Source organism: Geotrypetes seraphini, chromosome 11 (assembly GCF_902459505.1).
Source record: "Geotrypetes seraphini chromosome 11, aGeoSer1.1, whole genome shotgun sequence".
NCBI classification, from domain to species: Eukaryota; Metazoa; Chordata; class Amphibia; order Gymnophiona; family Dermophiidae; genus Geotrypetes; species Geotrypetes seraphini.
Window position 1 is genome coordinate 129,105,452 of NC_047094.1, and position 25,587 is coordinate 129,131,038.

At 45.6% G+C, this 25,587-nt stretch overlaps 2 protein-coding genes across 17 annotated transcripts in view; one reads left to right on the forward strand and one right to left on the reverse strand.

The window, feature by feature from the left end:
• Nucleotides 1-5,407, reverse strand: part of LOC117369142 (zinc finger protein OZF-like) — a 57,899-nt gene extending 52,492 nt beyond the window's left edge. For 2 of the 13 annotated variants that reach the window (XM_033963191.1, XM_033963194.1), the window contains exon 1: nucleotides 4,922-5,407. In XM_033963191.1, coding sequence (XP_033819082.1) covers nucleotides 4,922-4,945 — 24 coding nt within the window. In that variant the 5' untranslated portion in view covers nucleotides 4,946-5,407. The other 11 variants (XM_033963199.1, XM_033963202.1, XM_033963203.1 and 8 more) reach the window with 9 other exon arrangements.
• Nucleotides 1-25,587, forward strand: part of PSMC4 (proteasome 26S subunit, ATPase 4) — a 133,375-nt gene that overhangs the window by 48,629 nt on the left and 59,159 nt on the right. For 2 of the 4 annotated variants that reach the window (XM_033963208.1, XM_033963211.1), the window contains exon 1: nucleotides 11,206-11,336. The exons of 1 other annotated variant lie outside the window; for it this stretch is intronic. In XM_033963208.1, coding sequence (XP_033819099.1) covers nucleotides 11,223-11,336 — 114 coding nt within the window. In that variant the 5' untranslated portion in view covers nucleotides 11,206-11,222. Of the gene's footprint in view, nucleotides 1-11,205; nucleotides 11,337-18,035; nucleotides 18,216-25,587 lie in introns of those variants that run through there. One more of the 4 variants, XM_033963209.1, reaches the window with a different exon arrangement.

A 25,587-nucleotide genomic window follows, 5' to 3' on the forward strand; every position in this document is an offset into this window, starting at 1 on the left:
GGCACACAACTACTATCTAGCCCCGGCATGCTTCCCCAAGAGGGAGGAAGTCCCTGTAGTGGAGAGCTTATCCCAGTGTGCAAGAGTCAGGGTACTATCACACAGGTAAGTAGTCAGAATAATCAAGCCGAATTTATTTATCATTCAGTCTTAGCAAAAACAAAATGCAGAAAAACAATCCCTGGTATCTAAATAGGCCTCGGATACTTCTAAGACCTTCATTAGGCTCTTACAATCCTGTTTCTGCACCCAGCTTCTTAGCTCCTTGGGCATTGACTCGAGGCATTGTTCTTTAATGATCTCGGTAAAGAGTGCCCTAGGGTCAGCTAAGCAAGGTTGTAACCAGCGCTCGGCCATTTTGGTCAGCCGTTGTACAAGGTCTTTCCTGTTCCCCTATTATAGCAGATCTAAATTTTACCTATAATGTTCATGTGTGAAGCCTAAATAGTCTAATATATGTGCCTTGACAGTTTGATAATTGCCGGACAAATCAGGGTTCAAGGTTTGAAAGGCAGCCAAAGTCTCGCCCGCCAAACAAGGTAGCAATCGTACTGACCATTGTTCCTGCGGCCAACTAGCAGCACTGGCAGTCCTTTCAACTGATCCTTTCAACTGAAAGGCTAACAGAAAATGATCCGGTGCATCGTGTGGTGTGATTTTGTGCAAGTTCATCAGCGCCAAAGGATTGGCTCCTACCAGTTGATGTGGTACTGGATTTGGTAGAGGGGCACCCACAATTGATTGTTGTGGTGCTTGCAAAAACTTGGAAAACAGTCTCAATTGTTCCCCCATAGCAGTCATTAGCTCTTGGTGCTGTGTCTGCGCTCGGTCCTGCACCTGGTTCCAGTGGTCCTGGCTAGTCTTGAAAACCTCCTGCATCTCCTGGATCTTTTTTTGGCGTTCTCCAGTGATCAGGGCAAGAAGCTGCTGCTGCTCCATCTCCAACCACCTGAAATGGAACCAAAAGAGAAAAAAAACAAGTGTGGCTCCTTTTAACTTCCGCCTGACCCTCCTCCCATAGCAAACCAGCCTCCCCGAGTGATACTTCTTTATCCTCAACAGCCCGTTGGATTAGGTACTCTTACCCGCGGTACTGATGAGTCTGCGTCTTGTATCACTCCGGTACTCGGGGAAACCCTCCGACTCTGGTCCGGATACTGCGGTTCTCTCAGGCAAGGTTCTGCGTCCAACTCCGAGCTTTCCAAACTGGAACTGCCCTCCAAGGACTGGATCACTGGCTTTCAATGTCCCAGCTCAGCTGACTTCCGGTCCTCCCGTGGATCGACTTCTGGTGTCTGTACAACACTAGTCCACCAGTTTAATTCCACAGATTCCAACAGTTCAACAAAATCCAATAGTTAGCAAAAAAACAAAACAGATTTTTTTTTTTTCAAAAAATATTTCCCACCAACAGGGGGCGCTATATCCCACTTCTGACACAACATGTAGTGTGGCCGTCCCTTAGAGCAAGGCAGGGACTGGCACACAACTACTATCTAGCCCCGGCATGCTTCCCCAAGAGGGAGGTCCCTGTTGTGGAGAGCTTACCCCAGTATGCAAGAGTCAGGGTACTATCAAACAGGTAAGTAGTCAGAATATAATCCAGCCGAATTTATTTATCATTCAGTCTTAACAAAAACAAAATGCGGAAAAAGAATCTAAAGGTATCAGCAATCATGAGCAAAACCAAAAACAATAATGCAGTCGTCACCAGCCTGGTCTGGTTAACCCCTAAACGCTCAGCTTATGTCCCAGGTAAGTCCTATCAGACAATGGCCTCAACAGAATAAAGCACAAGTTCAGTCACAGGTAGTCTTTGGTCCAAACACCAAAACTATATCTTTGCAATGCTGTAGTTCTTCTCTCCTTTGCAGGAATTTAGGAGCAGAAGGTTGGTGGATTTGCCAAAGTAGTACCTCACCGAAGCAAAGTGCAAAAATAAACCCTTGAGTCTCACGAGAATCTTGGAGAGGGTGAGATCCAGAAGGTCTTGAGCATGTGCAGATGCTCAAGGCCCAGCATAAATCCGGCAGCAGGCACTTTCTAACACCGGTGGAACAAATCATCCGAGTTGCCATTATGACCGATGGGGAAAGTTGCTTTGCTCTACGAATACTTTGGATTGCGAGCATGCTTCTGGAACAAATTATGCTCGCAAACCAAGGTACAACTGTACAGTTGAGGTAACACTAACATCTGAACCAACAGTGCAAAATGTTGAAAATTACACAACTTCACTAACCTAAGTTTCCTCATAATGCTATATATAAAATCTTGCTCCATAATTTAGAAATTTGATTTTTAAATGTAAGAAAAGAGTCTAAAAGAATACCCAAAACTTTAGACGTTTTATCTACCTGCAGGGTAGCACCTGATTGTAGAGTAAGAAATGAAGGAACAGAAGATAGTGAATTATGAAACCAAAGAAACTTCTTACTTGCATTGAATTTCAACTTATTAGTAGAAGCCCAATCTCCAATTCTATTCATGAAATCAGTGATCTTAGCTGAAATGTCCTCCTAGTTTGAACTTAACAGAATTAATAAAAAAATATCATCAGCATAGGATAACATACAAACTTTGGCTGACAAATGTACTTTTTGGCAGAGTACTTGTAAAGATATTAAAAAGCTTAGGAGAAATAAGAGAGACCTGTGGCACGCCACAGAAAGAAGCCTAGCTCCTAGAAAAGGTTCCATCCTTCGGCACTCAATTATTTATTTATTTAATTATTTATATACCACTTATATCCTAAGTGGTTTACATTCAGGTAATTTATCATATTTCCCTATCTGTCCTGTAGGGCTCAAACTCTATCTAGTGTACCTGGGGCAATGAAGGGATTAAAGGGCAAATTCTATAAGAAGCACCCAAAAGTTGGGCGCCAATATAGGCACTGTTTAGCGCGATTCAAATAAAATTGGGTGCTGTTTAGTGAATCATGTTGAGCGGCACCTATTTTGCAAGCGCCTATTAAATAGGCCAGCTCTAGGCACAACTAAAAGTTAGGCGCCCGTGCGAGCGCTTAAGCACGCTTAAGAGCAGTTATTCTGTAAGAAGGCACCTAACATGTAGCCACGCCCACACCTAACATGCACAGTGCCTATTTTTTTTGAAGGCCACCTAAATTTTTAGAGGTGCCTTGTTACAGAATCGCACTTTCTTGATAGGCGCCTATGTTTCAATCAGTGCTGATTAAAAAGCTTAATTAACCTTGTTAATCAATTTAGATAAGCGCCTATCTAGTTGGGCGCCTCCAAAATAGGTGCTTAACTTTAGGCGCTGGTTGCAGAATTTGGGCCTATGTGACTTGCCTAGGGTCACAATGAGCAGCGAGGGATTTGAACCCACAACCTCAGGGTGCTAAGGCTGTTGCCCTAACCACTGCATCACACATTCCCACAAGTCAATTGGCACCAAAAATTGGCAATTAACATCTAATAATTATCACTACAGCTCTCCCTCCGTATTCGCGGGGGTTAGGGGCAGAGCCAGCCCGCGAATGGGGAAAAATCACGAATAAGTTTTTGGGCCGGCTCTGACCCACTCCCGCCTCCCTCTTGTGTCCCCAGATCTTACCTGGTGGTCTAGCGGTGGCATGGGGCACGAGCGATCTTCCTATGCTTCTGCCCCCTGCACAGGGCAGGAGCTTAGGATGATCGATCCTGCTCCGCGTCGCTGCTAGACCACCAGGTAAGGTCCGGTGAGATTCAGGCAGCCTGCAAAAAGAAGAACAAAAAAAAAAATCGCAAATAATCGAGTTCGCGAGTAGGGAAACCGTGAATCCAGAGGGAGAGCTGTAATTAAAAGTTACACCACACACACAATTTTCTAAGCACATTCTATAAAGTGATATGTGTTATAAAATACACCTGAGCTGCGCACAACTTTGGCCTGGTTTTCATTGCCCTAAATAGGTGCACTTAAATGTTAGTGGCATTTATGGGCGCTAAGAGTGTTTCTATATATGGTGAGTGCCTTTTACAGAATCATACTAAGTGCTTTTCTGATCAGTGCTGATTTTTTAGGCACAATATATAGAATTGGGGGGAAATGCATATTCCAATTCCCACCTTCTTGTACAAGATGGTATTTTCTAAAAACAAAAATGCTTAACAATTTATAAGTGTTTGGTCTCTGACATAAATATCATTAAATGTAAATAGAACACTCTTAGTGCCCCCCTCAACCTTTATTCTAATACGTGTGCAACAAGCTTTGTCAATAAAATCAGTTCTCCACAAGATTATAGAATTAAGACAACTTGCTGTTTTGATCTGTTGCCTCATTTCCAGAAAATCCTGGAAACCTGTGCTAGCTGATTCATTGATTAGGAGGAAAAGGTACTCTGAGGGTTGGATGTCAGGACCGATCTATGCGGGCTAAATGAATGGGAAGGTAGAAGCTGTTGTGGGATTAACAGAAACTGATTAATTAGTGTCTAAAGACAGAAATAGGAAAAGTACTGGGGATGGGGAGGAGAAGAAAGAGTGTGTATGAAACTGATAAAATCACTTTATGTGCCTGACAGTTTTTGTCTGCTTGTGTGTGAAAGTATGGATATTTGCACTGTTACTATCAGAGCTTCCAAGCTGCCCAGTCTCAGGAGGAAGATTTTAAGCCAGTCCTGGATTTCTGACAACCTCATCCTGATGCATTATGAGATCTGCAACCCTGATTTCAATGGATAGATTTAGGGACTATAAACACTACACTGCTTTAGGATGTAACTTTAAAACCAGGACGGGCCAAAAAGTCTCCCTCCTGAAAGTACGTAACTTGTATGTGTGAATGAGACTGTGTGTATGTGTACACATGTTTGTGAGAAAATAAATATACATATTTGTACAGGAGAATGAAAGAGATAAATGTGAGTGTGTTTGAAGCAGCAGCTTGTAAAAGAAGACAGAGAATTTCTTACCTGATCAGAAACCAGGGCAGACATTTCCCCTCCTTATTCTCTCTGAATTCTGCAGCTGCTGGGATGGATTCAGACTGCAGAAAATGAATTAATAGGGAGGAGGTTGGGCTGATTCCTGAGGATGTCAATAAAAATCTTTCCTCCCTCCCTCTGCAGCTCTAGGACTGGAACTTGCAGTAATTTCCAGTTTGGACAGGCAGAAAGTTCCTGGTTTTATTCTGCTTTTTTTCTGCTCTTTACTATTCCACAGACCTTAGAGAAAGAGAAAGCAGCAGAGCATAGGAAAGCTTCCTGTTTGAGGTCATAGCATGAGATCCCGCCTCCTTAAGGTGGAGCTGTACAGATGGGCAAGAGTTGAAGACTATCTGAGGTAGGAGAAAGAAGATTTGCAGGATCCTCATAGACTTGTATTGAGATCCTGGTAAAATTGCAGGATTTTCCAGGATCCTGGTCCACCTTAACAGCAGACCTCCTCTTTTTTTGATTGCCACAGCTGCTGCTATGCATTTACTGGAGTCCCCTACAACGCCGTCTTCTCCTTCTCTGCCGGTCCACCCACAGGAGAAGAGAAGAGCATGTCATAAGGGGCGGGACCGGCAGAGAAGACGTCAACACGGGGACTCCCTTTAGTTTAGAATGCCAACCAGACGGGAATAAAAATAGGTTTGCAACTCCGTCTTCTCCTTCTCTGCCGGTCCCGCCCTTTATGACATGTTCTTCTCTTCCTGTGTGGGCGGACCGGCAGAGAACGTGGGGGACTACCTGCAGAATGACAGCCAGAGGGGCAGTAAAATAGGCTACCTGCAGAGTGACAATCAGAGGGGCAGTAAAAAATAGGCTATAACTTATCACACAGAGGAAAAAAAAAAAAGAACAGCAATACTTTGGATTTAGAATTTCAGTAACCTGGTCAATCTTACTGAAACTAATTATTCAGATTTATTCAATTTTTTATACTGTTTACCCAGGAGAGCTCTGAATGGTTTACATCAGGGGTGCCCAAATGGTCAATCACGATCGACCAGTAGATCGCAAAGGCAACGCGAGAATGGTAAATATAATTACATTAATGGGAGATATGATAGAGACATTTAAATAACTATGTGGCATAAATGTGAATGAGTCAAGTCTCTTTCATTTGAAAGGAAGCTCTGGAATGAGAGGGCACAGGACGAAGTTAAGAGGTGATAGGCTCAGGACTAATCTAAGGAAATACTTTTATACAGAAATGCTGGTAGATGCATGGAACAGTCTCCTAGAAGAAGTGGTGGAGACAGAGACTGTGTCTGAATTAAAGAAAGCGTGGGATAGGCACGTGGGATCTTCTAGAGAGAGGAAGAGATTGCGGATGGACAGACTGGAATGGACTTTTGGGCCCTGATTCTGAAAAGTGCTCCCAATTGTAGTCAGCTGAATGCGTCCTACAGCTGTCTAATCAGCCAATCGGGAGGCACTTTTTCTAAAAACAAAAATGCTCCCCAGGCAGGCCGCCTATATTAAAGGCGCCTCCAGGGAGCCTAGAGAGGCCTGCATGCCCGCCTAAGCTCGCCTAATTCTAGGCGGTAGCCTTAAGCGAACCTAGGCGGCCCTACGCGTCTCCCTAGCAGAACGGGAGACGCTTACAATGTAGGCTTGCAAAATGCTGGCCTACATGGTAAGTAGATGCGGCCGCTATACCTAATCGCGGCAAGGATCTCCCTGCTGTGATTAGTATAGCAGCCATTGCTATGGCCGCAAGTCTCCCCTCCCCCTAGCGATCACGGCAGGAGGGTGCCCAACCTCTCCTGCTGACAGAACCCGCCCCCCCCCCCGACAATTGGAGCAGGAGGGTGCCCAACCCTTCCTACCGACCCCCCAATGGCATTCCCGTGGGAGATTTCACTCTAGGAGGAGACCGGCATGGAGATTTTTCCTCAGATGTGTCACAAACCTCAGTAGAGGAAATGGAGAAGTCAGCATCTGAATCAAACTGAAGATGCAGACTTCTCCATGCGGTTGTGAAGATGAATTGTGATGATGTCTGTGTTTGCACTGATACCCATCAGATGATGAAGTCGAAGCTGAAGTTGGGGACCGTGGACATTTAGAAGCATGGTCAGGAGGATGCTTCTTTTTGGACGAAGTCAGTGTGGAAGACTTGGTATGTTTAGAAGCATGATGAGAAAAGTGATGTTTCTTAAATGGAATCAGTGTCAGACACCTGAGACATTGGGAAGTATCTGCAAGAGAATGGTGTTTCCTCTTGGAAGAACATTTGCTGGAATGAGAAGGCGATAATCGACGATGCCTTGATGAACTTGAATGACAAGAAGATGCTGTGCAGGATTGATGAGATGATCGGTGTTAAGAGGTGCTTCAATGAGGTACCGAAGAGCCAGACCTCACAGTGTTATGCTCAGACTGAGCCGGTACCAGAGCAGTCAGTGCAGAGGTCATAAGGTGAAACATGTCACCAAATTCTAAGCGGAAAAGCGCATCCAGCTTTTCCCAAAAAGACAGTACTGGTACCGTCGGCTTTTCTGCCGGTACCAAGGGTTGGCTCAGTTGACCCGTTTAGTAACTTTGAGTTTACGCCCAGCAGTGTCTAAGGTGAGCTGTCAAAGCTCAAGGTTAACAAAGCAATGGGGCCGGACAACCTGCACCCCAGGGTGCTTAGGGAGCTGAGTGATGTCTTGGCGGAGCCACTGTCCGCGCTCTTCAACCTCTCCCTTAGTACAGGCAGCGTCCCGTTGGACTGGAGGACGGCTAACGTCATTCCACTCCACAAGAAAGGCTCAAAGATGGAGACAGCAAACTACAGACCATTGAGTCTAACATCGATAGTGAGCAAACTAATGGAAACTCTAATCAAACACCAATTAGATAAGATCCTGGATGAGGAGAATCTACGGATCCCCGACAACATGGATTTACTAAGGGGAGATCCTGCCAATCCAACCTGATCAGCTTCTTTGACTGGGTAACGGGGAAGCTGGATATTGGGGAGTCCCTGGACATCGTGTACCTGGACTTTAGCAAAGCATTCGATAGCGTACCACACCGCAGGTTACTGAGCAAGATGAGTTCTATAGGATTAGGTAACACATTGACGAAATGGGTTGGGAGCTGGCTTGGAGGTAGGCTCCAAAGGGTGGTGGTGAACGGCACCCCCTCCGAAATGACGGAGGTGATTAGTGGAGTACCACAGGGCTCAGTCTTGGGCCCAATCCTATTCAACATCTTTATAAGAGACTTGGCAGAAGGGCTTCAAGGTAAAATAACATTATTCGCCGATGACGCCAAACTGAGTAATGTAGTGGGCAAATGCACAACAGACGAAGATTCAGTGCCCGACAACATGATGCACGACCTACTCCTACTGGAACGATGGTCTAGGACATGGCAACTCAACTTCAATGCCAAAAAATGCAAAGTTATGCACCTGGGCAGCCAGAATCCATGCAAGTCTTATACCCTTAATGGCGAGATCCTAGCAAAAACGGTAGCAGAACGAGACTTGGGGTAATCGTCAGTGAGGACATGAAGTCTGCCAATCAAGTGGAGCAGGCTTCGTCCAAGGCAAGACAAATCATGGGCTGCATACGAAGGGGTTTCGTCAGTCGTTAGGCGGAAGTCATTATGCCATTGTATAGATCCATGGTGAGGCCCCACCTGGAATACTGTGTGCAATTCTGGAGGCCGCATTATCGCAAGGATGTGCTGAGACTGAGTCGGTGCAAAGAATGGCCACCCGGATGGTCTCGGGACTCAAGGATCTACCATACGAAAAACGGCTTGACAAATTACAGCTATACTCGCTCGAGGAGCGCAGAGAGAAGGGGGACATGATCGAGACGTTCAAGTATCTTACGGGCCGCATTGAGGCGGAGGAAGATATCATCTTTTTTAAGGGTCCCACGACAACAAGAGGGCATCCGTTGAAAATCAGGGGCGGGAAACTACGAGGTGACACCAGGAAATTCTTTTTCACTGAAAGAGTGGTTGATCGCTGGAATAGTCTTCCACTACAGGTGATTGAGGCCAGCAGCGTGCCTGATTTTAAGGCCAAATGGGATCGGCACATGAGATCTATTCACAGGGCAAAGGTAGGGGAGGGACATTAAGGTGGGCAGACTAGATGGGCCGTGGGCCCTTATCTGCCATCTATTTCTATGTTTCTATGTTTCTATGGGTTCCCACCTGGGAAATAGTGATCATCAAATGGTTTGGTTTGACATAACAGCTAATGTGGAGGGTGGCCATACAAAACTCAAAGTCCTAGATTTCATACGTATGGACTTTAGTAAAATGGGATCGTACCTGAAGAAAGAGCTTTTAGGATGGGAGGACATAAGGGATGTGGAAAAACAGTGGTCTAAGCTGAAAGGAGCAATAAAAATGGCTACTGACCTTTATGTGAGGAAAATAAATAAAAACAAGAGGAAAAAGTAAACTAAAATGTTCTCTATATTTGTGGCGCAGAAAATAAAGGCAAAAGATCTGGCATTCGTGAAATATAAAATACCCAAGAAAAGGAGTACAGAAAGGACTACCGGGTGAAACTGAAAGAAGCCAAGAGAGAGATATGTCTGGCGAAAGCACAAAAGCAAATGGCTAAGAATCTAAAAAAGGGAAACAAAATTTTTTTCAGATATATTAGTGAAAGGAAGAAGATGAAAAATTGAATTGCGAGACTAAAAGATGATATGTTTCGATATGTGGAGAATGATGAGGAAAAAGCAAACATGTTAAACAAATACTTCTGTTCTGTGTTCACGGAAGAAAATCCTGGAGAAGGACCGAGATTGTCTGGTAAAGTTACACACAAGAATGGAGTAGATTTTGCGTCGTTCACGGAAGAAAGTGTTTATGAACAACTTGAAAAATTGAAGGTGGACAAGCGATGGGACCGGAACAGGATCCATCCCAGGATATTGAGGGAGCTCAGAGAGGTTCTGGCGGGTCCTATTAAAGATTTGTTCAACAAATCTTTGGAGACGGGAGTAGTTCTTGGGGAATGGAGAAGAGTAGATGTGGTCCCTATTCTCAAAAGTGGTTGTAGAGATGAAGCGGGAAACTACAGGCCAGTAAGCCTCACTTCAGTTATTGGAAAAATAATGGTGAAAGGATAGTGAAATTCCTAGAAGCAAATGGGTTACAGGATCTGAGACAATATGGTTTTACTAAAGATAAATTGTGCCAAACGAATCTGAATTTTTTGATTGGGTGATCAGAGAATTGGATCAAGGGCATATGCTAGATGTAATTTACTTAGATTTCAGTAAACCCTTTGACAAAGTTCCTCATAGGAGGCTCTTGAACAAATTTGATGGGCTGAAGTTGGGACCCAAAGTGGTGAACTGGATTAGAAACTGGTTGACGGACAGATGCCAGAGGGAAAGGTGAGTAGTGGAGTCCTTCAGGGATCAGTGCTGTTCAATATGTTTGTGAGTGACATTGGCAAAGGGTTAGAAAGAAAAGTTTGCCTTTTTGTGGATGATACCAAGATTTGTAATGGATTAGACACCGAGGAGAGAAAATATGAAAAAGGATCTGCAAAAGTTAGAGAAATGGTCTAATGCCTAGCAACTAAAATTCAATGCAAAGAAATGCAGAGTAATGCATTTGGGGATTAATAATCAGAAGGAACCGTATATGCTGGGAAGTGAGAAGCTGATATGCACGGATGGGGAGAGGGACCTTGGGGTGATAGTGTCCGAAGATCTAAAGGCGAAGGATGCTGGGCTGTATAAAGAGAGGCATAGCCAGTAGAAGGAAGAAGGTGTTGATGCCCCTGTACAGGTCATTGGTAAGGCCCCACTTGGAGTATTGTGTTCGGTTTTGGAGACCGTATCTGGCGAAGGACGTAAGAAGACTTGAAGCGGTCCAGAGGAGGGCGACGAAAATGATAGGAGGCTTGCGCCAGAAGACGTATGAGGAGAGACAGGAAGCCTTGAATATTGTGACAGGGAAGCCCCTGTCCCAGCCAAAAGAACCACATCATGCCCTGGTTCCCGGAAAACCTGGCATGGAGCCGACACAGCCAGGAAGGGAAGGGGAAAACCCGGTCATAACCCAGCCTAAGAGCCAGAGGGGGAGAGCACTTGAACCGGATTCTTCCCCCTATTACTCCTTTCCTCCTTCTCTGAAACCTAAATCCAACTCAGGAGGGGGTGGGGTTAACACTCGAGGTGTGCAGGTCAGAAAGCCTCAAATACAAACCAGGGGAAGTCAATTGAGGAGCTCAGCTGGGGCTAATCACAATCAGCCAGCCACCAGCAGGGAATGCAGCTTCCAAGGTGTTCCTGTGCCCCAGCCCCGTATGCTATCCAGGAGACAGCCCAGCAGGCAGGAGATTGAGATCCCTGGACGCTATCTTGCCTTGCCAGACAAACCCTGGGAGGGTGGACCAAAAGACTGGCCTTGGAGAGGACAGGTTAGCAAGGAGCTTACATGCAAGCAAGGAGGGAGTTGGGAAGAACCACCTGGGGAAAAGGGGTGGAGAAGCAGCCTGGGCTGGGAGTCTAATGACTGGGAGATGAATAGTATTCCTGGGGATAGTGAGCCCGGGGAAGATATGGACTTAGGGGAGTGTGAGAGGTCTTGCCCCTTTCCTCAATAATCCAGTCTAGGCTAATTGAAACCCTGGACACTAGCAGTGTTTAAAGCAGGGTCAGGCAATCCTGGCCAATTTGAGAAGTAAAAGTCAGAACTGTGGAGTTACCTTACCTCTGGAGGACTTGGAGGGGTAAGAAGTTCCTGAAAGTTAGCCCAGGTTGGGCTTGGCTACATTCACTAACTCTGGACACATTTTGAGTGGGAGAATTTAAAAGCCAAGCCTTTGCTTTGTTTCTGTTGGGAGGTTTGGGATGTTAACCTACTTTATTTTATGGACCTGGAAGCTCCAGGCAGGGCACCAGGACTGAAGCCCATGTTTTATGCTTGGTGGAGGAAAGTGTGAAGAACGTACTAGATGTTCCAACATGTTTTTCTTTTTTTTTTTTTTCTTTGAAAACTTCAATAAACCTGGTTCCAGTTCCTAAGAAATCCATCTACCGGTTTTTTGTTCATCCAGCCATATAAAAGGCGCATTAATAAATCTACCTGTCGTCTGAGCCCGGTTTCCCACCTACTCAGGGACAGGCCCGGTCACAATATTTATACCCTAGAGCAGTGGTCTCAAACTCAAACCCTTAGTGGGGCTACATTTTGGATTTGTAGGTACTTGGAGGGCGGCAGAAAAAATAGTTAATGTCTTATTAAAGAAATGACAACTTTGCATGAGGTAAAACTCTTTATAGTTTATAAATCTTTCCTTTAACAGTTAAAGGAAAGATTTATAAACTATAAAGAGTTTTACCTTATGCATAATTGTCATTAACTATTTTTTCTGTGGCCCTCCGAGTACCCTATTTTTTCTGCAGCCCTCACATTTAAAGTTTAATATCTTTCCTTTCTCAAAACTGACACATTTCAACAGGGCCGCCATCAGAAATTTCTGGGCCCCTTACTGAGCAATCCTATTGGGCCCCCCACGCACCCCTTCCCTCCCCCACGACACCTCCCCCTTTTTCCATGGGCCGAATACACACATACTTTTCTGCTAATGCTCCACCTAAGCCAGTCCCGTAAAATCTTCTCACGTCCATTGGGTGATTTGGCATAGAGGAGATATTCATAAAAAGAACGTCCGTCAAGATCTTTACTCATAGACTGTGCCATTTGCTTTAAATCATCTTCCATCATTAATCCAAATTGCACAATTCTTCCTCTGTCTTTGTCCTGAATGGCATCTGGCCACATTGCTGGATCCTTCCAGTCAACAAATTTATGAGCAGGCGCGGAGAACGCATTTTTAAACAAATGTAGTTTATCCTTGTACTTCTTATGTAATTTTAATCATCTATGGATATGTTTGTATGTTTATTGTTCAAATGGTTTTATTTATTTCCCCAAATTTATTTTTTGTTATACGCATTGAAAATATTTGATATTGCGTTTAAATCAAAATCTCAATAAACTTGAAACGAGTGCCCGTGAGATTGTGGGAGGGTTAAATACTCAAAACTTAGAAGAATAACAATTTACTTAAAGTTTTTGCTACGCCAGCTTTCTGGTATCTTTACAATACAGTGGCGTACGTAGCATATGTAACACCCGGGGCCCATCATTTTTTGGCACCCCCCCCATCTGTAAGAAAACTACACGTCACACATGAGTACCTAGGAAAAGGCAGCATCTTACATATTGCAGTGAGCAGTACATCAATATACCCATTGTAAAACTAAACAAGCCAGACCAGCACAGATCAATCCTACACCGTCAATCCTAACAAAACCATGTCTTTCGAACACACAGAACACAGAAAACACCTTCGCCTAGTATGGAATATGTCATCACAAACTAACCCCTCACTCTTTTACAAAACTGTAGTGTGGATTTTAGCCACAGTGGTAACAGCCCTGACGCTCATAGAATTCTGAGCATCAGAGCTGCTACCACCACGGCTGACGCTAAAAAATGCTCCACAGTTTTGTAAAAGAGGGGATAAAATAGAAATACACAGTTTCAACGCTCTAGCTCACAGGTGCCCAAACTTTTTGAGCTTGTGAGCTACTTTAAAACGACCAAGTCAAAATGATCTACCAACAATAAAATTAAAAAACACAAAGCACACTATACGCTGAGAAAATGTTAATTATCATTCCTATTCTGGGTTTTTTTTCAAAGAGGTCAAGGCAGATGACTCTATGCATTGTCACCTCAGTAACAACCATACAAAAATAGACAAATTTACCCTCCATCCTTTTTATTAAACCACAATAGCAGTTTTTAGCGCAGGGAGCTGCGCTGAATGCCCAGCGCTGCTCTTGACGCTCATAGGCTCCCTGCGCTAAAAACCACTATTGCGGTTTAGTAAAAGGGGACCATATTGTAAAATATAGACAGCAGATATAAATTCAGAACTGTGCATAGTAAGTGAAGGGAAGTTTTCATCTCTGGGAATTTATCCAGTTAACTATTAAGTTATTTGGGCAAATTCCTTTGAAAACTGTGGTAATACTGCCTCCACTTTGCTAAATTTAAAATAAAATCATTTTTCCTACCTTGTCTGGTGATTTCTGGTTGCACTTTCTTCTTCTGACTGTGCATCCAATCTTTCTTCCCTTCTATCAGCCTGTATGCTTTCTCTCCTCCACACCTCATTCCCTCCCCCAACTTTTTCTTCCTCTCTCCCTGACCTTTCTTTCTGTTTCTCTTCTTTCCTTCTGTTTCCCTGCCTGCCCCCTTTCTTTCTTTCTCCCTGCCGTTCCCCAAGCCACTGCCACTGCCATCGGGGAACATGACCCACCAATGGATAACAGGCCCCCAAAGCCGATGCCGACGCATGCTCTCCCTGCTTCGGGCCGATCAGTCTTCCTCTCCCCGACGTCAATTCTGCCGTCGGAGAGGAAGTTCCGCCGAGCCAGGCAGTGATTGGCTGGCCCGAACTTCCTCTCAGACGGCAGAATTGACGTCGGGGAGAGGAAGACTGATTGGCCCGATAGATTAGATCGCCAAGACAAAGTGAGTCCTGGGTGATCGACTCACTTTGCCTTGGCGAGCTACTGGCGCCCCTGCCTTAGAACACTGCCTAGGACCCTGGGGGAGCCTGGGCCCCCTGTCAGCTCCGGGCCTCCGAATGCAGGACTGGTAGTACTGCCCTGATGGCGGCCCTGCATTTCAATCACTATATTGAAAATAAAATCATTTTCCCTACCTTTGTTGGCTGGTGACTTTATTTTTCTGTGCTTTTAACTGTTTCAAGGGCCTTCTTGTCCTTTGACTGTTTTTCTCTCCGTCTTCACTTTCTGCCTTGCATCCATCTTTGGCATTAATTTAATATTCAATTTTTCTGCTTTCTTTTCAAAATCTACATTTCCATGTCTTCCCTTCCCTTCTATCTCTCTCTTCTTCCATCCCTATTTCCATGGTCTGACATCTTTCTTTCCTTTCTCTCCCTCCTTCCTTCCTTCCTTTCCCCTGGTATGGCATCTGTTTCCTTCCCTCCCCCAACTTGTTATTTCTTTCACCCTGCCCCCTTCTTTCTCTATCTCTCCATGCCCCCTTTCTTTCTATATGTCTGTCTTTCTCTCTCCGTGCCCCCTTTCTTTCTTTTTTTCTTTCTCCATGCCCGCCCTTTCTTTCTGTCTTTCTCTCTCCATGCCCCTTTCTGTCTGTGTCCCATCTCTCTTCTTTCTTTCTGTTTCCCTGTCCCCCCCTTTCTTTCTCCCTGCCCTCCCCCAAGCCATCACCATTGGGGAACAGGCCAATGCCGAGGTCTTAGCTCTCCCTGCTTATCTTCCCCAGCGCAGGGCCAACTAATTCTTGCCACCCGACGTCAATTCTAACGTCGGAGAAGAAGTTCCGGGCCAGCCAGGCAGCCGGAACTTCCTCCCTACGTTAGAATTGACGTCGGGTGGCGAGAATTGGTCGGCTCCGAGCTGGGGAAGATAAGAAAGGAGAGCTAAGACCTCGGTGCTGGCCTGTTCCCCGTTTGCAGTGGCTTGGGGGAGGACAGTGAGACGGCAATGGAAGCAGATTGGGGACCCCTGCTTTAGGCGAGCCGCGAGCCATTTGCCGACATTCCCTGCAGAGAGACTTCTGTAAGTCCAATTACAGCGATCGTGGTCTGTACGCAATTGTCCTCTCCACAATCGGAAAACTTGTGAAGTGGAGAGGACAGATTGCGGGCCGCAAAATAGTCCCGGGGGGCCACATACAGCCCGCAGGCCACGTGTTTGAGACTGCTGCCCAAGCGGAAAGGAGAGACAGGGGAGATATGATTCAGACGTTCAAATACTTGAAGGGTATTAACATAGAACAAAATCTTTTCCAGAGAAAGGAAAATGGTAAAACCAGAGGACATAATTTGAGGTTGAGGGGTGGTAGATTCAAAGGCAATGTTAGGAAATTCTACTTTACAGAGAGGGTGGTGGATGCCTGGAATGTGCTCCTGAGAGAGGTGGTGGAGAGTAAAACGGTGACGGAGTTCAAAGAAGCGTGGGATGAACACAGAGGATCTAGAATCAGAAAATAATATTAAAAATTGAACTAAGGCCAGTTCTGGGCAGACTTGCACGGACTGTGTCTGTATATGGCTGTTTGATGGAGGATGCGCTGGGGAGGGCTTCAATGGCTGGGAGGGTGTAGATGGGCTGGAGTAGGTTTTAACAGAGATTTTGGCAGTTGGAACCCAAGCACAGTACCGGGTAAAGCTTTGGATTCTTGCCCAGAAGTAGCTAAGAAGAAATAAAAATAAAAAAAAAATTGAAATTGAATCAGGTTGGGCAGACTGGATGGACCATTTGGGTCTTTATCTGCCGTCATCTACTATGTTACTTATCTGAGCCCTGCAGTCTTTCTGTTACATATCCAGGAGGGCGGAATACAATACTGTGTATGCTGAGATAACCATAAGAAGCTAAAACACCCAAGCTACGACACCCAGTGCAGGCAGGCTAGAACATGAGATAAGTCAGGTCTACAATTAAACATAATTCAGCATTTTATTAAGAAGAAACCTTAGTTCAAGACTCAGGAAAACCAGTCCCGGATTCCTTCACAATCTCTCTCCCTTCATCTCGCTCTTTTCACAGCCCGTCATGCCTTTCCCTCCAGCACCGGTCCGATGTTGCTGTCGGGCTAGGGAATCTGCCAGCCTCGGCGATTTGGGAGTGCTGTGCGTGGCTCCATCTGCTTTTTGCCTGCCGCAGACTGTCTCCAATGATGCGCAACTTCTTGTTTCCGCCCAGGTGGACCGTGGCGGATAGAGGGCAGGAGGGGAAGCCACGAACAGCACTGCCGAGTCGCTGCCGAGGCTGGCGGACTTTCCAGTGTGGCGGCGTCATTGTCTGACTGGCGCGGAGGGGAGGACACACTCGGCTCAGAAAGGGAAAATCGGGAATGTTGTTCCGGGCCACATAATTTGGCCCACGGGCCTTGTGTTTGACACATGTTATATAGAGAGTAATGAGTTATAATAATGTTGGGATTTTGCTGTTTTACAAGCACTACAAACCCATTTATCTAACCTACCATAGATAGAGCTCCATCTGTACAAATGTCAACACATGACTTCCTTGAAAATTCTCATTTTTCAAGGTAGACGATTAAAGTATCAAATATATTTTGACCTTTGTAGTACCGCCACCAGTTTCTCCTCTCTCTCCCATGTGCACCATCTTTACCATCTCTCATCACCCTGTGCACCCTCCTATTCCCCTGTGCACTTCCCAACTGACCCCCACCTTCGGGCCTCCTAAAGAAGCAGCAGCTGTATCGGCTTGGCAGAGGCAGCATGGAGAACAGGCTTCTCACGGCCTGCCTGCCAGGGCTTCCCTCTGCCGTATCATCAGTGATGCGGCAGAGCGAAGACTCCAGCAAAGCAAACCAGAAGCCTGTTCACCTTGCTGCCTCTGCCAAGTCGGTCACCATCACCACTGCTGCTACTTTAGGAATCTCAAAGGTATATCAGGACTCACTGAAGCAGTGATTCATTTTTTTTTTTTAAAGAGAATCAATTCGAATCGGTGAATCGGACAGCACTAATGCAGAGTCTGGCATCAGGGGTTTTCAGTTTTGTATATTACTACTTTTAGTTTGCAGCCCTGTTTATGCATAGGGTTAATTGTTACCAAGGCCAGTTGTTCTGGGAGGAATCAATGTCAAGAAGTACTATAATTTGCATCATGGCCCCAAGTATTTGTTAGCTCTCCTTCAGCCTTTTTGGACCTCAAACAGGGAACAAGGTAAAATCAGGATTTCCAGGATTTTACAATCCTAGGATCTTCAACAGGGCTCGTCGGAAATTATCCTTGGGAACCTAATTGCGTTTTAACACACGTTAACAAAAGTCATTATATTTACCATTATATTTTTCAATGATAGTTAAACTGTCTTAACATTAAACTTACTAAATAGAAAAATATATCTGGGTGCTCAATCAGCACAGCCCATTGTCCCATCTATCCTCCAACAAAGGGAGGCTAGGGTGGAAACGAACCAATCGCGTTCGAGAGCCATCCTATTAGATGAGCAGAAGGAGCGCGGAGGAGCTTTACAAACTGAGCAGGATAGCCACGCCTCCTTCGTGACATAGGCTGATGTGGCCGTTTCACTGCCGGCTTAATGAAAACTAAAACTCCCAGAATTCCGTAACGTTCTCATAGGAAGTGACATTTGTAGCAGAGGCGGTGGATCTGTTAGAGAAGAGGCCGGGAAGAAGCGCGGAGTCAGCATGGAGGAGCTGGGCATTATTATCGAGAGGAGCCAGGTAGTGATCGGGCAGCGTCAAGTCAGAACGACTGAAATGTTTTAAAGACTGTGTCTGTGGAAGGTTCTAGTTCGGGTACTGAGATCGCGGGGTTTGAGTCGGTCCTTCCTACTTCGTTACTGACTTTCTGCACTCGTGATCCTTCAGAGTTTGCATGTACAAATCCCATGGGACTGAACTGATGTTCTAGTAGTGTTCTGTGTATGTTGTTGTTGTTGCTTTCCCTACAGAGAACATAATGATGATAATTGATATGGCCTATCCAGTTTGCCGTAGGAGCCAGCGGGGGCTTAGCAGCTCCAATAACCGATATCGGTTACGCTCCTTCATTGTGCCCAGGAAGAGATAACGTTTATTTTGTTTAGGGAAAGCGGTATGGGTAAGCAGACTGGATAAACGACAACTAGTAACTTCGGTCTCTTCCTCTCCCTTAGAGATCTTTAGTGCTCATTCCATGCTTTCTCGAATTCAGATAAGTCTTCCTCTCCACTAGGAGGCTTTTCAGCACCCATAAAAAAAACATTTATTTAGCTTAGTAGGGTTATCATATGGCGCCAGAAAAAGGACAGATTATGACATCTGGGTTTTACTTCCATTGAAAGCAAATGAAGTAAAACCTGGATGTTGCAATCCATCCTCCTTTTTCTGGAGCTATATAGTAATCCTCATTCCAGAGCTTCTGTTCAAGCATTGGAGGTGTTGACATTTTTCTGTCCTATGTTCCTTATTCTGCCTTTGTTAATAATATTTATGCTTAGATCTCTTAAATGCCCTTAGGTGCTTTATATTAGATGACCATTTTAGTAGCCATCTTCAGGGCTGATTCTATCCTGTTAATCTTTTTGAACTTGCAGTCTCCAGAATTGCAGTAATATTCCAAATGTAGTACAGGCAGTTTTGGTTCCTGCTGAAATAAAACTTGCTTTAGAAAATATAGGGGTAATACTAGTTGAAAAAAGAGGGAAGTCAGAAAGTGCTTATATCAAAAAATGTAAACTGACTTCACTTAGAATTAATGACCCGTCTATGGAGAGTGATCAAAAAATTGTAAGTTGCTCAGAGACGTGAAACTCCACAAGGAAGGTGTGAACCCTCCTAGTGTTGGTACAGAGTTTACCTTCCAGTCATTGCAGCTATTTCAATGATGATCATGCTCCAAGCCAGAGTTCAAAAAGAGTAGAAAAATATCACAGTCTTTCAAAACACTTTTAAAAAATGATGGCATTCTTTCTTCATATACTTCATCAAACAAACAACACTTGAACTAAATACGTTATGATGCTGTAACTTAGCTTTATAAAGGGTTTTGGGGTCCCAGTGTGGCCCCGTTTCATATCCTGCTTCAGGAGACCCGATTTTAAATGCGATGGAAATCTTTTAAGGTTTTAAACAACCGTTCTGAAATAGTGATGTGTAAACACACCACTGCTGGAAACCGCTACCGGAGCTGGCAGTTGAAATCTCCGGTCAGGTCAGGTCAGAAAAGAGGAGGAGTAGCCCTATACATAAAGGACAACATACACTCGACCAGATTAGACAGTGGCGACGACTGACAAATTGGAATCACTATGGGTTAAAATACCGGGAAGAAATGGGTCCGAGATAAAGATGGGCCTGTACTATCGTCCACCTGGGCAATCCGAAGCAAATGATGAAGATATGAAAGCCGAGATGAGATGAGAATGCAAAAGCAGTAACACGATTGTTATGGGAGACTTCAACTATCCTGGGATAGACTGGAGTCTTGAAAAGTCAAAATGTGCTAGGGATACCGGATTCCTGGAAGCTATACAGGACTGCTTCATGGAACAGCTTGTCAGAGAACCGATGAGAGGGAATGCCACTCTGGACCTAATCCTCAATGGGCTAAGAGGACCTGCAAAGGAAGTGGAAGTAGTGGGTCTGTTGGGAAACAGCGATCACAATATGATCAAGTTCAAAGTTGAATTAGGAATATCGAAGGGGAAGAGAACCACAGTGATGACTTAACTTCAAGAAAGGAAACTACGAAGCGATGAGAGTAATGGTAAGAAAGAAACTTAGGAACAGCTCAAGGAAATCACATACTGTAGAACAAGCCTGGTCATTATTCAAGGACACAGTGAGCGAAGCATAAAATCTGTATATCCCCAGATTTAGAAAAGGTTGCAAAAAGAACTGAACTAATGACCCGTCATGGAAAACTAAAGAAATGAAGAAAGCAATAGAAGACAAGAAATATTCATTCCGGAAATGGAGAAAGGACAAAACCGGGGAGAGCTGGAAAGAGCACAGGAAGCATCAAAAAGAATGTCACCTCGTAGTCAGAAGAGCAAAAAGAGAATATGAAGAGAAGCTAGTCATTGAAGCGCGAAATTTCAAACCATTCTTCAGATATGTTAAATGGAAGCAGCCGGCAAGGGAGGCGGTAGGACCGCTTGATGACAGAGACAGGAAAGGAGTAGTGAAGGAGGAAAACGAAGTGGCGGATAGACTAAACATGTTCTTTTCATCAGTATTTACAAAAGAGGACACATCTTCACAGGAGATCAAGCAGAAAAATTAACATCAATGGAAATAAGCCTTGAAGACGTACATAAGCAGATAGAAAGATTAAAAAGTGACAAATCTCCAAGCCCGGATGGAATCCACCCTAGGGTTTTGAAGGAGCTAAAGGAGGAAATAGCGGAACTACTACAGCGGGTTTGTAATCTATCCCTTAAAACAGGCATGAAGGATTGGAAGATAGCTAATGTTATATCCATCTTTAAAAAAGGATCGAGAGATGACCCGGGGAACTACAGCCCGGTAAGTCTGACTTCGGTTCCGAGTGAGATGGCAGAAGCGCTGATAAAACAGCATCGATGAGTATCTAGAAAGAAATAAACTGATGAAAACAAGCCAGCATGGCTTCTGCAAGGGAAGATCGTGCCTAACGAACTTATTGCACTTCTTTGAAGGAATTAACAAACAAATGGACAAAGGGGACCCCATAGACATCATATACTTGGATTTCCAAAAAGCCTTTGACAAGGTACCCCATGAACGTCTACTACGGAAACTGAAGAACCTTGAGGTGGAAGGAGACGTCCATAAATGGATCAAAAATTGGTTGGTGGGTAGGAAGCAAAGGGTAGGAGTAAATGGCCACTACTCTGACTGGAGGAGGGTCATGAGTGGTGTTCCGCAGGGGTCCGTACTCGGGCCGCTGCTGTTCAATGTATTTATAAATGATCTAGAAACAGGGATGAAGTGCGAAGTAATAAAATTCGCAGACACCAAACTATTTAGTGGAGTTGAGACTAAAGAGGACTGTGAGGAACTACAAAGGGACCTAAACAAGCTAGAAAAGTGGGCGATGAGATGGCAGATGAAGTTTAATGTAGAGAAATGTAAAGTCTTGCATGTAGGGAACAGAAACCTGAAGTACAGTTATACGATGGGAGGGTAATGGGTGAAAGTACCCAAGAAAAGGACTTGGGGGTAATAGTGGGCAACACAATGAAGCCATCGGCACAATGCGCAGTGGCCTCAAGAAGGCGAATAGAATGCTAGGTATTATCAAGAAAGGCATTACAACCAGATCGAAAGAAGTCATCCTGCGATTGTACCGGATGATGGTGCGCCCGCATCTAGAGTACTGCATCCAATATTGGTTGCTGTACCTTAAGAAGGATATGGCGATACTCGAGAGGGTTCAGAAAAGAGCGATGCGACTGATAAAAGGTATGGAAAACCTTTCATATGATGAAAGATTAGAGAAACTGGGGCTATTTTCCCTGGAAAAACGGAGGCTTAGAGAGGACATGATAGAGACTTACAAGATCATGAAGGGCATAGAGAAAGTGGAGAGGGACAGGTTCTTCAAACCTTCGAAAACTACAAGAAGAAGAGGGCATTCGGAAAAATTAAGAGGGGACAGATTCAGAACCAATGCTAGGAAGTTCTTCACCCAAAGGGTGGTGGATGCCTGGAATGCGCTTCCAGAGGGTGTGATAGAACAGGGTACGGTATCGGGGTTCAAGAAGGGATTGGATGAATTCCTAAAGAAAAAAGGGATAGTGGGGTATAGACAGAGGATCGCTATGCAGGTCCTGGACCTGATGGGCCACCGTGTGAGCGGACTGCTGGGCAAGATGGACCTCTGGACTGACCCAGCAGAGGCACTGCTTATGTTCTTACCTGCATCGAATGGGTATTTTAGCTCTGCTTCTGGCTTTGCGATGTGGTTTTTCTTAGAGTCGGTGCGAGGTTTACGCACCGCAGCGTGCTCTTGTGGGGGAATTAAGAACATAAGCAGTGCCTCCGCCGGGTCAGACCATAGGTCCATCCTGCCCAGCAGTCCGCTCCCGCGGCGGCCCAAACAGGTCACGACCTGTCTGAATCACCAGAAGGGGCCCCCTTGCCACCTTGGTTTCCCATTTAAGTCCTATCTTCCCATCGAAGTCCTAACCCTCCGGTCTTGCACATGCACGACCTGGTTGGGTTTCTATACTTTTTACCTGGATAACTCTCTCAGTATCCCACGATCCCTTTATCCCTCAGGAATCCGTCCAATCCCTGTTTGAATCCCTGTACCGTACTCTGCCTGATCACTTCCTCCGGTATCGCATTCCAAGTGTCCACGACCCTTTGGGTGAAAAAAAACTTATTTACATTTGTTTTGAATCTATCTCCCTTCAGTTTCTTTGAATGCCCCCTCGTACCTGTTGTCCCCTTCAGTCTGAAGAATTTGTCTCTATCCACCCTCTCTATGCCCCTCATGATCTTGAAGGTCTCTATCATATCTCCCCTGAGCCTCCTTTTTTCCAGAGAGAAGAGCCCCAGCCTATCCAACCTCTCAGCGTATGAGCAGTGTTCCAGCCCTCTTACCAGTTTCGTTGCTCTCCTTTGGACTCTCAAGTACCGCCATGTCCTTCTTGAGGTACGGCGACCAATACTGAACGCAGTATTCCAGATATGGACGCACCATCGCTCGATACAATGGCATGATGACTTCCCGCGTCCTGGTTGTTATGCCCCTCTTTATGATGCCCAGCATCCTGTTGGCTTTTTTCGAGGCTGCTGCGCACTGTGCAGATGGCTTCAGTGATGCATCCACCAGCACACCCAAGTCTCTCTCAAGTCTGCTGTCTCCCAACAATGCCCCCCCCAATTTGTAGTTGAACAACGGGTTCTTTTTCCCTATATGCATTACCTTGCATTTTTCCACGTTAAAGCGCATTTGCCATTTGTTTGCCCAGTCTTCCAGCTTGTCCAGGTCCCTTTGCAGGTCCTCACACTCCTCCCTGGACCTAACTCTGCCGCACAGTTTGGTATCGTCTGCAAATTTTATAACCTCGCACTTTGCCTCCTTTTCCAGGTCATTGATAAATATGTTGAAGAGTAACGGCCCCAGCACCGATCCCTGCGGCACACCGCTCGTGACTCCCCACCAGTCAGAATATTGGCCCTTTACTCCGACCCTCTGCAGTCTACCCGACAACCAGTGCTTGATCCATCTGTGCACATCCCCTCCCACCCCGTTGTTCCACAGCTTCCTAAGCAGCCTTTCATGTGGCACCTTGTCGAAAGCCTTTTGAAAGTCGAGGTAAATGATGTCTATGGGTTCCCCATTGTCCACCCGACTGCTTATTCCCTCAAAGAAGTACAGAAGGTTCATTAAGCACGACCTTCCCTTACAGAATCCGTGCTGGCTTGTTCTCAGTAGGCCATTTCTCTCGATGTGCTCGCAAATTGTTCAGCTTGTTGTGCTTGATGGGCCCATTGAAGTTTCTGTTGAGTGCCAGAGAGTGTGCCATTTTCCCGCTCAAATGACGCATAAGAACATAAGAACATAAGCAGTGCCTCCGCCGGGTCAGACCATAGGTCCATCCTGCCCAGCAGTCCGCTCCCGCGGCGGCCCAAACAGGTCACGACCTGTCCAAATCACCAGAAGGGGCCCCCATGCCACCTTGGTTTCCTCTCAGTATCCCACGATCCCTTTATCCCTCAGGAATCCGTCCAGTCTCTGTTTGAATCCTTGTACCGTACTCTGCCCAATCACGTCCTCCGGTAGCGCATTCCAAGTGTCCACGACCCTTTGGGTGAAAAAAAACTTCCTTGTATTCGTTTTGAACCTATCTCCCTTCAGTTTCTCCGAATGCCCCCTCGTACCTGTTGTCCCCTTCAGCCTGAAGAATCTGTCCCTATCCACCCTCTCTATGCCCCTCATGATCTTGAAGGTCTCTATCATATCACCCCTGAGCCTCCTTTTTTCCAGAGAGAAGAGCCCCAGCCTATCCAACCTCTCGGCATATGGGCAGTGTTCCAGCCCTCTTACCAGTTTCGTTGCTCTCCTTTGGACTCTCTCGAGTACCGCCATGTCCTTCTTGAGGTACGGCGACCAATATTGAACGCAATATTCCAGATGCGGACGCACCATCGCTCGATACAGTGGCAAGATGACTTCCCTCGTCCTGGTTGTTATGCCCCTTTTTATGATGCCCAGCATCCTGTTGGCTTTTTTTGAGGCCGCTGCGCACTGTGCAGATGGCTTCAGTGATGCATCCACCAGCACTCCCAAGTCTCTCTCAAGACTGCTTTCTCCCAACAATGCCCCCCCTCAATTTGTAGTTGAACAACGGGTTTTTTTTTCCCTATATGCATGACCTTGCATTTTTTCCACGTTAAAGCGCATTTGCCATTTGTTCGCCCAGTCTTCCAGCTTGTTTAGGTCCCTTTGCAGGTCCTCACACTCCTCCCTGGAGCTAACCCTGCCGCACAGTTTGGTATCGTCTGCAAATTTTATAACCTCGCACTTTGCCTCCTTTTCCAGATCATTGATAAATATGTTGAAGAGTAACGGCCCCAGCACCGATCCCTGCGGCACACCGCTCGTGACTCCCCGCCAGTCAGAATATTGGCCCTTCACTCCGACCCTCTGCAGTCTACCCGACAACCAGTGCTCTATCCATCGGTGCACATCCCCTCCCACCCCGTGGTTCCACAGCTTCCTAAGCAGCCTTTCATGTGGCACCTTGTCGAAAGCCTTTTGAAAATCGAGGTAAATGATGTCGATGGGTTCCCCATTGTCCACCCGACTGCTTATTCCCTCAAAGAAGTACAGAAGGTTCGTTAAGCATGACCTTCCCTTACAGAATCCGTGCTGGCTTGTTCTCAGTAGGCCATTTCTCTCAATGTGCTCGCAAATGCCGTCCTTTATCATAGCTTCCACCATCTTCCCTATAATTGAAGTCAGGCTCACCGGCCTGTAGTTCCCGGGGTCACCCCTCGATCCCTTTTTGAAGATAGGTGTGACATTCGCCAATTTCCAGTCCTCTGGTACCTCTTTCCCTCGCAGCGGCTCCTTTCATTTTCCAAGTCTCTCTCCGTTGCGGTCTTTGTTTTGGCA